Source organism: Protopterus annectens, chromosome 3.part1, assembly GCF_019279795.1.
Source record: "Protopterus annectens isolate FY-2018-M chromosome 3.part1, PAN1.0, whole genome shotgun sequence".
In the NCBI taxonomy this organism is placed as follows: Eukaryota; Metazoa; Chordata; order Ceratodontiformes; family Protopteridae; genus Protopterus; species Protopterus annectens.
The window spans coordinates 911,621,955-911,639,220 of record NC_056732.1 but is presented as its reverse complement, the minus strand read 5'-3'; the positions used below and the strand labels follow the sequence as shown (position 1 = coordinate 911,639,220).

At 36.1% G+C, this 17,266-nt stretch overlaps 1 protein-coding gene across 1 annotated transcript in view; it reads right to left on the bottom strand.

The window, feature by feature from the left end:
- The window catches only part of NETO1 (neuropilin and tolloid like 1), a 1,239,650-nt gene that overhangs the window by 976,532 nt on the left and 245,852 nt on the right, over positions 1–17,266 (bottom strand). The window contains exon 4 of the mRNA XM_044067135.1: positions 14,002–14,250. Within this exon, the coding sequence (XP_043923070.1) occupies positions 14,002–14,250 (249 nt within the window). The remainder of the gene's footprint in view (positions 1–14,001; positions 14,251–17,266) is intronic.

Here is a 17,266-nt window from a genome sequence, read left to right as displayed (position 1 = left end):
AGATCATGTCTCCTAAACCTGATAGTCTTCTTTGAAGCAGTCACCAAAGCCGTAGAAAAGGGTAAGGTGGTTCACACAGCCTATCTAGATCTTGACAAGGCTTTCGACACCATCCCCCACTCCAGAATTATAGATAAACTCACTAAACTAGGTATAAATCCTTATGTCACAAGATGGGTTGCCAACTGGCTCACTGACAGAACCCACACTGTGAAAGTAGCAGACTCCAAATCCGACTTCAGACCAGTGACAAGTAGAGTACCACAGGGTTCAGTCCTGGGTCCTCTCCTGTTTGGTATCTACTTCTCTGAAGTACAGGCTAACACAGAAGGTCTTTGGCTAACGAAGTGTGCAGATGACTGCAAACTAGGAGCCATAATCGAAACTCCTAACGATGTGGACATCCTACAAAAGGGCCTCACTGAGACAGATGCCTGGTGTCAAAGCCATGGCCTCAAGCTCAATGCCAAAAAGTGCACTGTCATCCCCTTTGGTAAAAACTCTGTACCCATGAACTGCAACATAGGCGGTAGTATACTTAACACCAAAAGTGTGATAAGAGACCTTGGGACACAGGTGGACAGTAGTCTCTCCTTTGATAATCACATCGCCACAGTAGTCAGGAAATCCTTCTACGTGGCACACCTCATCACAAAAGGTTTCCCATCCAGAAAAAAGAGGTCATTGTTCCCCTCTACTCATCACTCATTAGACCCATTATAGAGTACAGAGCCCCTTTTGGTATGTACCTCACAAAACATCTACAACAACTGGAAAGGCCGCAGAAATACCTCACAAAGAGGATTACCAGCCTCAAACAGATGCCCTATGCAGACCATCTCAAAAAACTCCAGCTTTACTCCGTCGCATATCGCCTACTCAGAGGAGATCTCTGCCTAACATACAAAGCTATGTCAAACCCAGAGCTGTTGGACATGCTTCACTTAAAGAAATCCCAATCCCTCTGAGCTACACGCTCTAGGGACCTAAACCCTGTCACCACAATAAACAGAACATGCTGGAGGGATAGATTCCTGTCCCAGAGACTTCCCATACTCTGGAATAAACTACCTATCTATATCAAACAAAGCTCCTCATTAGCACTCTTCAAGAAAAATTTTGATGATTGGATGGGAAATAGGAAATTCACCCAGGGGATCACCTCTGTGGCTCTGCTCGATAGTGGCACAGGAAAATAATTTTCTTGGGTGGCAAAAGCCAGGGTACCTTTTTGGCTGGGCTTATATAGGCCCCAGGGCCGATATCCTAGTACCTACCTATGAACCTATGAACCTATGAGATGAGCAGCTCTGATTTAGATAAGGATGCCGCACAATGGAACCAATGTTTGCCGTGAGACATATAGCAGAGAAAAAGCTAGAGCTGAGGAAATGGCTCAATTGAGCATTACTACATTTGGAGAAATCACATGACCAGATCCCAAGAAAAATGATTTGGGCATTCCTGTAAAAATTGGTAGAATTAGTGCAGGCTATGTACAAGGACCCAATAGCACAAATATAAGCAGTGTTCGAAGAGATGGGTTCCCAGTGGGAGTCGGTATGCATCAGGGCTCATCTTTCTGATCACTACTGTTCATACTGCTGATGGGATAAATTCTCAAACAAGTCAGACGGGACAGATCAACAGAGCTGCTTAATGCATATGATGTGGCATCATAAGCAGACTGTGAACAAGAACTTCAAAAAAGGATAGAGGAATGGAATGGAATGCAATACAAAACTGAAGACACACAAGATGAAACTGAGTAAAGACAAGGTAGTCATCATTGTAGCAAATGGAGGAAATCAGAAGAAGTTGGGCATTCAGATAGAAGAGAAAATAGTTTCAGAGTGGTGACCGAGGAGAAGGTAAGTCTGAGTGAGGAGGTAATAGCTAGAATCAAAGTGGCTTCAGCCAACTGGCATGGAGTGTCAGGGATACTGTATGACAGAAGAATGTCAAAGAAGATGACAAGTAAGATGTACACAACAGTGGTATGACCAGTACTATTGTTTGGTGCAGAAATCTGGGCAATAAAGGCAAACCAGTAGTGAGAGTTAGAGGTGCTGAAGATTAAGTGTCTCTTATAGGTGGTAGGATGCACACTGTGGGGCAAATGAAGAAGTGAGGACATCAGAGTAAATGTTAAAGTAGCTCCAATTTCAGAGAAGGTCAAAGAGAACAAATTACAGTGTGTTGGTTACATGTGCAGAAAAGACGAACACTCTGTGATGAAGAAGACTTGGGAGAAATAGCAAGAAGGCAAGAGAAAACAAATTAATCCAGCAAAGAGATGGATAGAGTGAATGAATGAAGACCTGTGGCATGACTGTCAAATTATGAAGGAGAGTAGTACTGAATCCACAGTTGATGCAACACCCTGAACCCATGTAGAAAATGAGACAAGTGGGTTTTAGGCATGATGCTGAGAATAACCCATTCATGGTTGGTCTTAGGTCACTTGGCACCCTAGGTGAAAGGGTACCACAGCACCGCACCCAGCTATGGCTCACTCCACCTGTACATATGCACACATTTCATCTGCTGCCTATCCATCCTGGCCTACCCACACCATCCAGATTGTTATTGTTTTTCCTTTTTCTCACAGCTTGTCTTACACTTCATTTTCTTCTGGCATTAATTCATTCATTTAGTACATTTTAAGCTGTTAATACTGCACTCTGATAACTGTAGTGGAAACAACTGCATTACACTGGAGGTCTAGGGCCACAGGGCCGCCAGAGGCCATTAAAGTTCTAGATGCTTCTGAGGTACATTTTAATGTTTTTTAAACAACATTTTCATTCAATGATGGCAGGAACAAAAAAATCATGATTAAGGGAAGCAATTTATTCCTGCTCTACAACTTTGTTTTTTCTTAAATTATTTCAAAACATCCTGACTAATCAAGACTACACTGTACTAACTGCAGTGGAAATAACTGCATTCATCTATTGGCATTCTGGATATTCTGAGGTGGATTTTATTGTTTTCTAATTAACCTTTTCATCCAGTGATGGCTTGGACACAAATCGTGATTAAGGGTAGAAAGTCCGCCTTCTTCTTCAACTTTATTTTTCCTGCATCCTTTCAACACATACCCTAACTGAACAAGACTACATTGTAATAACTAAATTAAGTTGGCGGTGTAAGAGTTACTAGACACCCAGAGGCATGGGAGCGTATATGCTCGGAGGTGCAGCTAGAGCCTTTTTCCCAACTTTTTGATCCAATGATGGCCTGAACAAAAAGTATTCATAAGGGAAGACATTCAATTCTACTTTTTAATTAATGGAAAAAAAATAGTTGCACCCAAGGTTAAATGCTTAAAGTTGACCAAACAGCACAGCACAGCACAATGGTGTTTTGGGGGTATGTTCATTTTTTTATTTGTGGGTTTTTATTAAAACAAAAAGTCTTGTAAGATGTGACATAGGTCAATTGGATATAACAAGAAACAATTGTATAAAAGATCAACCTGCCAAACATTAATGTATGCATGCAACTAAAAAGCTGAAATTAGACATTTAACAAGCTGTTATACATAACAGGGGTAGTAATTAGTTGTCATCATAAAGGCAGCACCTTCCACATTATCTATGAATGTGAATTGTCTCACAGGTATATACAACAACGAAAGAGTAGTGAACTATATTAAGAAATGCAGAGTGCAAATAGCTATGCTATAGGGGATAAGTTTGGAAATAAATGAGCATACAAAGTATTATAAAGAAAGGATTTCAGATAGTTCATTTAGCAAAATATCTGGGACAAAGGAAAATGGGGAGCACTTATATTAATTGCTAATGGAGCTCCAATACTGATAGAAAAAATAATAATGATAGATTTGTAGTAGTAAGGGGCTATGTCAAGGGAAGCGGATTTGGCTGTCATGTATTATATTTCACCTAAAACTGCAATAATGGAGCTTAAGAAATTTTGGGGAGAAATAATCAGCTTACAGTAGAGAATATTACTTATAGGTGGGGAACAGAGTTTGATTTGCAACAGAGAGGATGCATCTGGGGGACCTAGAGGTGAAGATATAACAAAACAGGGTAGAGTTTTGAAGAAATATATGAAAATATTTTGTACAGAAAAAATGAATTTAGTAGTAGTAGTTCGAACAGAATTTACATATTATTCCTCAAGGTACAAAAACTGTTATTGGAGTTATTGGGGAAGATAGAAATTTCTTCACAAAATATAGCTAGGAAGTGGGATAAAATGAAAGTAGAGTTTAAAAGTAATGTAGAAATAAAAGAAAAAGAGATATGGTTAAGATGTAATGATAATTACTTAGAGGGACTGACAAAGGTTAATGTATTGCAGAATAGGGGGAATCTCACAGAATAGCAAGAAGTACAACTGCAAAGTACTGAGGAGAAATGAAGGGACTACATCAATACAATGCATGAGTTTACAAACACTGTTGTTAAGCAACTATTTTTTGATAATAACTTCAGAACACAAAAACTTTTAGCACAACAGCTTAGGCAACAGAAAGTAGAAAGGGTTGTTGCCAAGCTTAGGGAGCCTATAACAAGGAAAATAACAGGAGATCATGTAGAGGTATTAGAAATATTTTGGAAATTTTATGAAAATCTGTAATAAAGCAGAGAAGTGTGGAAATCAAGAAAAAGTACAAATGGAAATGTTTATAGAAGGAATAAATATGCCAAAGTTAGAGGCTGATGAGGCTCAGTTATTAACGGTTAGGACAGGAGGAGATGAGATAAAAGTTGTGATGTATAACCAATTTGCAGGAAAGTCTCTAGGAACAGATGGTACTCCAGTGGAAGTTTAGAAGCTAGGAGGGAAGAAAGTGATAAAGATCGGGAAGGTTTTGTTTACAGCATTTCAAAAGGAGGAGAAGAACCAACTTCCGGGAAGAAAACTGTGGTGGCTGTAATACCCAAATATGGTAAAGGCCCAACAAATCCAGCTTCATATAGGCCTGCTTTCATTATTAATTGTGATTATACAGCGTTTACATCTACAGTGGCTAAAAGAATGGAAAAGGTGATGCCAAAATTGATAGATATTGAAAATCAATTTCTAGAAAATGTAAATCAAACCATACTAGAAGTAGAGGATATTGTAACAGAGATAAAAGAACTAGAAGTGGGATCTTTAAAAAAGGGTGGGCACAGATTACATAGAAACAATGGGAATTGTGGGGAAAATGCATGCAGAATAATGTTTTGGAGGAGGAAAGAGGCTTAAGGGAAGGCAGGAAATGAATGAGTTATGTAACGTTTGATTGATAATCACTATATAGTAGATTATATGTGATATATAATGTTTGCAACTGAAAATGTCAATATGGTTTGTTTCCATTTATATAAATGTATGATTGCTTAGGTCATAAGTGATAAAGATGATTTTGTTAAAAAAAAACAAAACAAAAAAAAAAAAAAAACAGGAGTGCACAATGAGCTTGCTTGTGATGATACATCAATTATATCTGGAAATAGTACCTGCCCATCTATCCCACATTAAAAAAGGTATTTTATTTCTGTGTATTCCAGCCTGATGTTAAATTGGAATGAAAATTAAAAATGGCTACAGTCACATATTTCAAGTTGCTGTGTTCATATGTATATATACAGCATGTTTCCTGTCATCAATCTGCAAACAACAGTCACCTTCTCTGTACCTTCCTGATGTCAGATGTGGACAACACTGAAAAAACAAAAAGGACATACTTGCTGTCAGGAATATATAAATAGAATTATTTTTATGCTCCCTCTAAAATAGTCACCTATATATGCATTAGATGTTTGATTCTGAGATAATGGGAAAAAATCAGTAATCTTTCTAAGTTGCTATGTTTAAACGGTACACTACTCCTCTACAAGCATAGTGGCACTATATGCACACCTCTGAAGTTTGTGAGAAAAGGTAAAGAAATAATGAATGCACTGTCCCCAGTCAAAAACAAGAAAGTAACCTCACGGATTGGAAGGGAAGTTAAAGAAATAATAAGATCATATCTACCTCCCCATACAAGCTACAGTAACCGTCTTTGTACACATCTAAATGGGGCTGGTTGTAGTCTAGGTGGGGTTCCGGAAAGAGGCTACTGGTAAGCCTGTTCCAAAATCCACATCTACAGCCTTGATGGGTAGAGGCTACTAACTCCACAAAATCCCTGGATGTCTGGGTATTCTGTGAGTAGATAACATAAGGGTCAGTTGCTTTCATCCAGACAACCCCATCCAAGCAGAAATAGCCATGCATGTGTACAATTCAGATGTCAGATTAAGATAACAGAGGATGTAAATCAGTCAGTCTTGCCCCATCAAATCTACCCCCAGCTCTCAAGAGAAGAGAAGAGAAAAAAAATGTCTTTGTCTTACTGTGTTATAGGCCAATATGCAGCCCCCAGCTCTGCAAAAAAAGAGAAAAAAAAAAAGAAATAAAAACTCCAGAGCTTTTGATTGCACCCCCTAACACTTTGTGCTCAGAGCAATTACTCCTTTCCACCCTACTGTTGCTGCAGTAATTCATTATAGAGTGCATTTTGGACAAACTGGCAAAAGTCACGATGACGTATGCAAAGTCACTTTAAGTAGTCCTTGTAGCATGAATAAACTCAGTCTCTGTCATACAAATTAAGTGTTTAATAGCCAAATATTGTTTATGATCCATTAACAACAAAGAAGTCTCCCAAGTAATACCTTGCTGGCTAAAAATAACAAATGTTTCATGTTCACAGATCCTTTGCATAGAAAATGAGTCTGAATCCAAACCACCATGAATTTCACTGGCAATACAAACATTCAAAAACTCCAGCCTCAGTACATCCCTGTCTCTTTTAGGAACACCAGACAGACTCTGCTGGACTTTGGAACAACTGATTTCTGCCATACTGCAGATGTACCATTTTTTTAAATGTTCTGGTATCCAACTGCCTCTAATTTCTTCAACTCCAGCTAATTCTATTAATGGGGACCAGTCTCTAATCAGGGCTGTTGCTTATTTATCACTATTCAAGTTTGATCTTTTCATACAGATACCTTCTTTCCTAATTCTAATGCCATTAAAGACCCCATTATTGCCTATTGGGACTGTCTACTATTCATTTTCCAGTAAAGACAAAATACAATTCTATAGATGACCCCTCCTGAAAGTGCTGAACAGACCACTTGCATTGTGATGGTGAATGCTAGGACAGCACTGAATCTGAAGGAGTAATGCTTACATTGTTAAGACCCACTAGCAGAGCTTCACATCACTTTTCTTTCTGTTAGTGAAACCACAAAGCGGAGGGGGCATGACCCATAACAAGCCTAAATTCTCTATCTAGCAGATAGTATTGCAGGATCCATTAAGACGATTTACTTTTGGTAGGAGTTCCCTATCAGGGATGGAGTATCGACTTTCTGTTTTATTTAACCTTCTGCACAAAGCAGTTGGGATGCTCTTCATTCCCAATGCACTGCTTAACAATTACCTTTAACCCAACCTTGGAGGCATCTGCATAGACAGAAAGAGGCTTAAAAAAGTAAACAGGCACCAGGACTGGCTCACACAGGGATGTTTTTAAGTCTCTTGAATGACTCATCACTCCTTGGGTTTCACATGATCTTTTCAGGCATTTTGCATTTTGACAGGTTAATTAGCAGACATTCCATAGAAGCAAACTCAAGGATAACCTTTGTGCAATATCCTTCATGCCCTAGAAAAAAACTGCCATATTTACTGCTTAATTTGAAGAAATGTCCACCTGTCCACAACCCATATTTTCTCTCTTTCTGGGCTTTAATTAACCGACATCCTGTATCATAACCCACGTGCCTAAATTTAGTCGTGCCACTTTCCATTTATGCATATTGACATTAAGCCTAGACTGCTTCCAAGAGTACAATCCCTGAAGTTTTGAAAGTCAGAGTTCCAGTCCTCCAAATGGATGAATACATACATCCAAGTAAGCTAATGCATAACACTGATACAACCTCAGTACTTCATCTGTCAACCTTTGAAATATGGTCAGGCAACCATAAAGGCCAAAGGGAAGGATAGTATTGTAAAATCCGATCTGCAGTGAAGAATGCAGTCTTCTCTTTAGTTTCTTTGGTCAATGGAATCTGATGGTGTACTTCTTTGATATCCAAGGTAGTGAACCTACTTATAACCAGTCATTGTAGCTGCTTATCTGCCCTAGGCATTAGGTGACCGTGAAACCTGGATAAACTGCTTAGTATATGAAAGACATTAAAAAATCAGAGAGGTGGAATTAGAATTCAGTTAGGTTCACTTGTGGCAGAAGACACAAACTGATACAAGATTAGCATAGAATTAAAGCTAACTTAGATTGAAAGTATGCATTGTCAATTTAGTATGAGAGGACTTGAATGTAATAAATATCCTTGGCTTGCATCCTGATTTGAAACTCTACTACTGGGGATTACATCTCGAAAGAACAAAAAAAGGCAAGAACTGCAGAAATGCAACTACAGCAATACAAATCTGATAGCTGAATAGAAACTAGACAGCATAAGCAGGTGACTGTGTTTGTAGAAGGCTGAACAAAGATGCAGCACGGACTGTTCTTCAGCTAAATTAAAAATCCCAAAATGCAACACTATCTGCAAATGCCAAAGGCACTGAATGGCTTAATAAACTTTAAGACCACACCACTGAAGCTGTTACCATATTAAATCCTTGCTTCTTAAAGACTGTCATTGATCCAGAACTACCAAGTCTGAACATTTGAATCAGAAATGATTGTTAAGTTAAGCTTACATCTGGTGAATGCATTGCAAAATTACTAGAACAACTATTAGATAAAAAGATCAAAATTTAGTTGAGCTAAACCCTGCTTTTCTTTAGGTCGCCGATGCAGTAATTGGCAAACTGCTGACCTATATTACTTATTTATAATTTCAAATAGTCTTACACCTCCAATTCTTACTCACGGAACAGGCAACTCTATACCTGAGAAGTCATGCACTAGTTAATGCAGTAACCACAGACTGACTGCAAATTTGAGGCCTACAGTAATAATTTTGCTAACAAAGCTGTACACTAACCATTATTTGAATATGTTTCAGTGCATAATGACCTACTTACAAATGTACAGCTTGTGTTCGTAAACTGGTTATACTTGACAAACATCAGTGTAAAGTGTACTGACATTATCTGTGCAAACATGGAAACAGAACCACTCACTGCAGCATTTTTTTGTTGATTGATTTATGTGTGTCACTTGAAACTGTTGATGTTTTTCCACTTATAGTCAAGGTATAGACATGTGGCTTTGGTGTAGGTGGTTTACTGGCTACTTGATCAGTCTCACTTTTCTTGTAAAAATGGGTGAGAACTAGTATGGTCAGTTTAAACTATTTATTTATTTGTTTATTTATTTTTCATGCTTCATTGTCTGGTGTAGCGTACTGAGGCAGATGAAGTGTTTTCAGATTCAGTCGAGGAGAGTTATACATATCTAAGAAATTAATAGCATAAATGTAAGGAAATCACTGCTGGACCACCCACACATTTACTAGTTCATAAATGAATTACTACTTAAGTGGACTACAGTTCATTCTTTGATGCCCGCAACGTAGGCCAAAACAGGGAGAGATATTCAGAAACGATTCCAGGAAAACTGCCACATACTGCTAGTAATCTCATTCTTAATCCTTATAAGATGCCAGCTATGTTTTTGTCACCTCCCTACATTTTATTTGAACAAAACAAAATGGATTCACTGTCCAGTAAAGACCTAACTTGTACACCAAGTACCCATGAATCCAGCTGTAAATGTTTTGCATTATAGTTAAACTCACATCTTTTTTTCAGACTTAAACCAGACACAGTAGATAACAAATATCCATAGTAATTTAAGGTTTGCTAGAAACTAACAAATTATTTATCCTAAACAAATAAAACAGTTGCCGTTACTATACTTACTACAGTTTGTATATTCTCTTTCAATACTAACACTTCATTTTACAAGCAATACTGTCTTACTCCAGATCGCTCTTAGTGAGGTCTGTCATTTTATTTTCCTGTTTCACTACCTTGAAAATGACAACGTACCCACATATCGCAAGTACAGCCACTTTGGTGTTTAAGTTATTCCACAGTGAACAGTATTCATCTGCTGTACAAATACTGCAAACAGAAATCCATAACTATCTCTGATGTCTACTGATCAGTTTAGCTTACTTAGAGGCATCCTGCATTTATCCTGGATTTTCAAGAGAGAGCATTTTGAAAGGCTGTATCAGCTAATTGAGTAGCCTGCCACTTAATACTAGAAATAATCAATATTTAGTTAGGCAGTTTGTTATTTAATTAGTTTTTTAGTTGGTATCTGTGTTTGCTAACCAGGATAAAGCACTGATCCACATACTCTTAGCCAAGGAGCATTACTTAAGTGATGTGCTCAGGGTCACACAGAAAGCAAATGAAGGCTGACGAACCACACTCTGGAATGCTGGAAGAAGATTAATAGCAACTCATAATCTTGAATGTCTTTACTAACTGATTAACAGAGCAAATGTTTTAACCTTCAAGAAAACGTAGAAAGAATACTTGATAGATGTTTAAATATTAGTTGTATATACATAATGACTGATTTAACTTTCCTACAAAACTGCATATATTCACAGAGGTGCAGCAATATTTTCTGCACTCTCTGGTAATGTATGCATCTAAAGATTCTATTCCTTGTGTTTGGAAAAAACAAAAGTTTTCATTACACACACAGATATATATATATATATATATATATATATATATATATATATGGTTTACTATTAGATTTTCAAAGCGAACTCCGTCAACTGTACTGTTGTAGAACACAGAAGTTCGAAAACGGTAATATGGAACACCAAAAGCCAACATAGGAATGATTTTAACATGGGTCAAGATAGGTGTCCAGTGTTATTGCCAAACTACAAACCTCTCCCCTATCTCAACCCATGTTAAAACCTGTTCCTAGGTTGGCTTTTGGTGTTCAGTATTACTGTTTTCGAACTTCCGTGTTCGACAACAGTACAGTCGACGGAGTTCACTTCGAACATCTAATAGGAAACCAAATATATATATATATATATATATATATATATATATATATATATATATACACATACACATACACACACAAGAATTTTGATATGTGTCTTTTACTTTACTACTTCTGCTGTTTCTCATGTCTCAATCAATATAGTTAATTCTTTGCATAAGTCTATGTACTTTGTGGATCCAGTACTTAACCTGGAAAATAAATAGCAAATAAAGGTACGCATAAATAAAACATGTGGTTTTGATGCATTCCACTGCTTGAAGGAACTCAAATTGAAAGACAAAATCATGCACATTCTTAAATAAAACAGAAATTGATGTAAATAATTATTTGTGTTTTTAACTTTACCTGTATACGTATATACATATTTCACTTAAACTAATACATGCCAAAAAGAATACATGATAATTTTTCTGCAGTTATCATAATTTTTCAATTGTTACAGTGAGTATATTCTATATTTTTTTAAAGAACCATGCTGGCCCATCCTGGTGTACTAATGTTTAATAAAATACAGATACACAAAATCAAACTCCATGTGTGATAATTTACATGTTATTCTCATAATTATGATGTCATGTAGTCTTTGTTTAATGTCAGTACTGTTAAAAGGAATGCATATGAACTGTTAGCTATTTATGTGAGCCCCAGGCATGAGATGAATTGTGTATACATTTAGCACATGGATAAAGATGGCCTCTGAGGTGACAACAGTATTTTTACATTCAGGCATTGCAACAGAAATCTGCAAACAATCTGCAGTAGCAACAACAGTGAAAACTGTTACAAAATTATTACATTCTCTGACAGGATTTTTACTTCCAATGTTTGAGATTATTAACTTGCAGTTAGACATACTGCATCTTATCTGTCAGTTCTTAATTGCATTACTCAGATCTCCAATAATAACTATATTTTTTCAGTGGGTCACATCTGGGACACAATCATGACTATACTGAGTATTAAACAATGGTTAATCAAGTATTTATAAATTCATTGTAGTAACAATCATTTTAAGATAAAACAAGGCTTTTATGACTTGAACGTTATTTCAGCTCATACCTTATCACAGATTAATTATGTACTGTGGTCACCAGTCTAATGTATAGGTCAACAGAAACACTCGGCCTTAACTTATGACATTCAAGATGGATATATGACTATATATTAACAATTTGTACTTGTTTGACGTGTTCAGAATCATTTCATGTGAAAGAGTACACATTTTCTAAACAACTAAAATTTAAACTTCTGGTTTGAAGTTGCCAGTGTTTTGTTTATTTAAAGTAAGTCAAGATCCAATTTTAAGTCCCTATTTATAACATAGATGAAAGTATTCTGGACATTGTATGCATTAATGGTAATTTTCAGGTTTTCGCTGAATTAGTCTCTATGATGTGTGATCTGAGGATTCAATGGTCTGAAGTAGACCCACACGTATTATATATATATATATATATATATATATATATATATATATATATATATAAATATATATACACATGTATATCTATGCATATATAAAATGTATATAATATATATATATATATATATATATATATATATATATATATATATATATATATATATATATATCACACACACATACATATACATATATAGAATACAAAAACACACGCACATATATATATATATATATATATATATATATATATATGTATGTATTATGTAGACACACACACACACACACACACATATATATATATATATATATATATATATATATATATATATATATATGCAATATATTTACAAAAGTGAATTACATATTATCTTTGACATACAACTTTAATTTTACTTATCCAGCATTCAAATTAAACAGCAAAATACAAAAAAAGCAAGTATTTTAATTAAACAATGTCAATGTGTGTTAGTAGGAAAATAGCCATCTCACTATCAGTGTACACTTTTCCCCTACAAAATATAAAGCATTGTAATTTTTAAAACAGTCACCAAATCCTGCCACTATAAGAAGGATAGTCTATACAATAAATTGTAAAATGTAGTTCTCAGATGACAGGATAATTAAAAAAGCTGATGGCTAATGAAAATAAGCTACAGAGTCTAGCTTGCCTTTAATACAAATGTATCAGGAGCCTGCACAACATTTTCTCTAAACTTTATCAAACGCATAGTTTACCCTCACCTAAAAGACAAAAATTTCAATAGTGCCCTCCAGCAAGTGGTGAAATAATTAACTTATGATGTATGAGATACTTGCATAAATTCAAAACAACAATTTTGGCAGATATTCCCAAATTAATCTCCTGTTTACTAGTATATTTTGGGAAGCATATCATAAAACAAACAAATTAATCTCCACATACAAAATATACTTTTTGTAGCATGGTTAGAGGTGTACTATAAAATGTTTTAGAAATCCCTTTGTCTGTAAGACAATGTACTTGTGCTTTCAGGAAATTTAGCTTCAAACCCTGCACTGCAGTAGACTGGTACAAAAATTGATCAAACTTCCTTTATGCCACTGGAACCCATCACTGCAGCCATCCTAGTCTCTGCAGTTCAACGTTTTATGTCATTACAGTAGTTTCTATGTAGTCTGTAGCCTTACATGTTTCTTCCAGTATTCTCCTGTGTCAACAATATAGACATACAGGAACTACAATCCAACACTAAACTCCTCTCATCGGGATAAGACACATGCTTGCCTTCTATAGTAAATCTATAGGTCTCAACTACAGATAACATATTTTCTTTGCATTTCATAGCAGTCAAAAGCAGTGAATACACAAATGAAAAAACAAATAAATATAACGAAAGTAAACACTATATTTTAGTCATAAGAATACAAATTTAATATATATATATATATATATATATATATATATATATATATATATATATATAAATATATATATATATATATATATATATATATTTAGCATACATATTTAGCCAAAACATTGTCTTTGACATACCTGGTGTAAAGTTGTACCTTGCCAAAAATCCAACAGATTCCAGTTCTCCATCAGCAAAAAATTTAATCCATAAATATCTCCCACTAGATTTTATAAAAGGTGGACTTTGCTGTCCACAGTAACGCCCAATGATTGGAGAGAATCCAAATGGTCCATCTCGTACTTCAATATGATCAAATTTACACTCCCATGAAGGTTCGATGGAATATTTTTCATCAAAATAGAGTTCAATACATTGCCTTGGTGCAGCTGAAGGAGAAAGCATAATAATTCAGTACTTGCATGTGATATTACATCTTTCAGTCTAATGTTCTTTAGTAAGAAACAGTATGTGTGCACATACTGGTTGACATATAATTAAATCCATTATTGCATTTACTACCTTTCTTTCCTTAATGGAGATCACTTTCATTTTCTCATATACTGGTGAATTAAGAAAAAAAATGTCAGATATCCACAAAAAACAGAATCATTTTCTTTACTGTGGATAAGTGAATCTGCAGCAGATATTGGCACAATGGTGCTCATGTACCATATTAGCTGTTGAGATAGTAGAAGATTTTGCATGTAGTTGATTATTAAATAAATATACACAATAAAAGTATTAGACAAATTAACATCTCCTTTCTTCCCATTGTGTACTCATACATTTTTTTCATATATCATAGCCTCTACAAACATCATGGCTTCAGAACTGATCTTCAAATATACAATTACAATGTAAGTTATTAAAAAATATCAGCAGACTGTAAATTAGTGAACCGAAATATAGATGTAGCTATAACTGCACAATGATAGAACAAGAAAAATAGTATCTAATCAGTAATATTAAACCATTATATTTCCTGGGATTAACTTCACAGATGGGCATACAAATTATCAGAGGGGATCTTTGCCAATTCATTAACTTTCTTAGTTTAGGTTTGCACCCCAGTCCATTCCTGAATAAAGTAGGCTGTCTTATATGCTTACAAAGTTATACCAATATAAAAGGAACTCTGACTCACAGGTTACTGCAGTCCCACTAGTGTTCTCTGCTCAGGGATCTTAAAAGCATTTTAACAAAGCTAGTCCTTATGCTCACAAGAAGGAGCTTTTGCTGTATGTAGATTACCCTATAATCTTACTCAGGGTGAAAAGGACTTCATTAGGCAGGTCATGAATCAATAGAGTCAACTTTCGGTTCAGCCAAGAAACATTCAAAGCCATCATATATTTAAAAGACAACTTCAAATTTGTTTCTTGACTAGAACTACCTGTTGTTGCTATGCTGTTTTGGGACATCCTTTTAACTGTTTATCTCTTACACTTTCTGGCCGTGTGCCCCTCTTTCTTTTGGCACTCCAGTCAACATACCTCTTTTCCTCAAACACTTCGGCCACATGCTTTCTTCTTATATACTTATTATCAAAATTACTATCTGCAGACCCTTAAGTAAGTACGAAATCTGTCTGCAGGCACACTGATTCCTGCAAGTGACTATAACCTGCTGTCATGTGCTTTATGTGTATGATATCATCACTGTCATCATCACCATTTGTTCCATTTTTTTTCTACATGAGGTCATAATGCTGCATCAGCTGTCACTGCTTCTCTTCATTAAGTCATACTCTTCTAGTTTCTTTGACAGTCATGCCTAAATATTGTACGTTTCCTCACGCCGTGCATCTTTCTCTTGGCCATATGTTCTTGTTTCCTCTTGCCTTCTTTTCTCTTCCAGATTGACTTCATCAAATCATCTTCTGCTTTCCTGCACATGTGCCAGATCCACTGTCATTTGTTCTCTCTGACCTTCTCTGCAACTGGAACTACTTGACTTCTGCTCTTATGCCATCATTTCTTCATTTATCAAACAGCATGAATTGTATCACCCATCTGAGGCACTTCATCTGCATCATCTCATCTTCCTCACCTGCTCTGTCTACCTTCACTGTTCAGGTTTTTAGCATACAGAAGTACTGCTCCAAAATCAGTTTTATATACTACTTTTTAGCCTCTTTTGTATTCTTCTGACATACACTACCCCGACACTCTGTGCCATTTGGCTTCACAAACTCTGATTCTAGATTTGTACTCTTTATTCAGATTCCCCATACTGTTCCACTGTACTCTCCTCTATCATAATCTTTCAGGTTTTCTGCTTTTCACATTTGCTACCACGGCAACTGTCTTGCTTGTACTCAGTTTCATCCCATACACCATTTGTTTTGCATTCCATTCCCCTTTCATTTGCAGTAAGTTCCTGTTTAGTTTCTGCTTGTAATGCCACATTTTCTACATCCAGCAACTTTGCTGATCTGTAGCCTTTTAACTATGAATGTAGCTCTTCACAGTTTTAAGAGCCATGCACTCAGAGCTGAACCCACTTCCACTGGAAACCCCTCTGTAGGTCTGAACACTGTTTGTACTTGTGTCATTGGGTCTTGGTACATAGTCTGCACTAATTCTGCCAATGTTCCCCAGAATTTGTATCATCATAAAATTACCCAAATCAGCTTTTCTAGAACTTTGTCATGCGATTTCTCCAAGTCTAGGCATGCCAAATTTATGTCTTACTCATCTACAGCTTCTTCATTGCTGTCTGTCTCACCTGTCTGTCTCACTGCAAAGGTCGGGTCAGTTGTGCTGCATCCTGATCTGAAAAAGAATTGCTCATCTTCTATCTTACTTTCTATTACTCTGTATACTGATTTATCAATCAATGTGTCCAACACTTTCATGAACTGTAATAGCAGGTTGATACCTCTATACTACCAACAGTTGCATATGTCCTGCTTGTTCTTGCACACTGGCACTTGGATGCTTATTCTCAAGTCAGCTGTGAAATGTATTTCTCTCCATACTTGTATGAGTACCTTCAGGAACCATTTCTCCCCTAATTCACCTAATTTATTTATCATATTTTCTTGTGGCTTCATCTGAGCCTGCTTCTATCCCTTGCTTCATTTTCCATAGACTTGTTCTTACTTGCTCTTCCTCTTTTATCATAGGCTGCATATGGGGCTGTACAGCTTCTGAAGGGATTTTTTCTGCTATCTAGTCTTTTGATATAATGACTGCTCTCTTACCCTCTCTCTTAGCAAACAATTATTCCTTAATTCACCTAATTTATTTATCATATTTTCTTGTGGCTTCATCTGAGCCTGCTTCGATCCCTTGCTTCATTTTCCATAGACTTGTTCTTACTTGCTCTTCCTCTTTTATCATAGGCTGCATATGGGGCTGTACAGCTTCTGAAGGGATTTTTTCTGCTATCTAGTCTTTT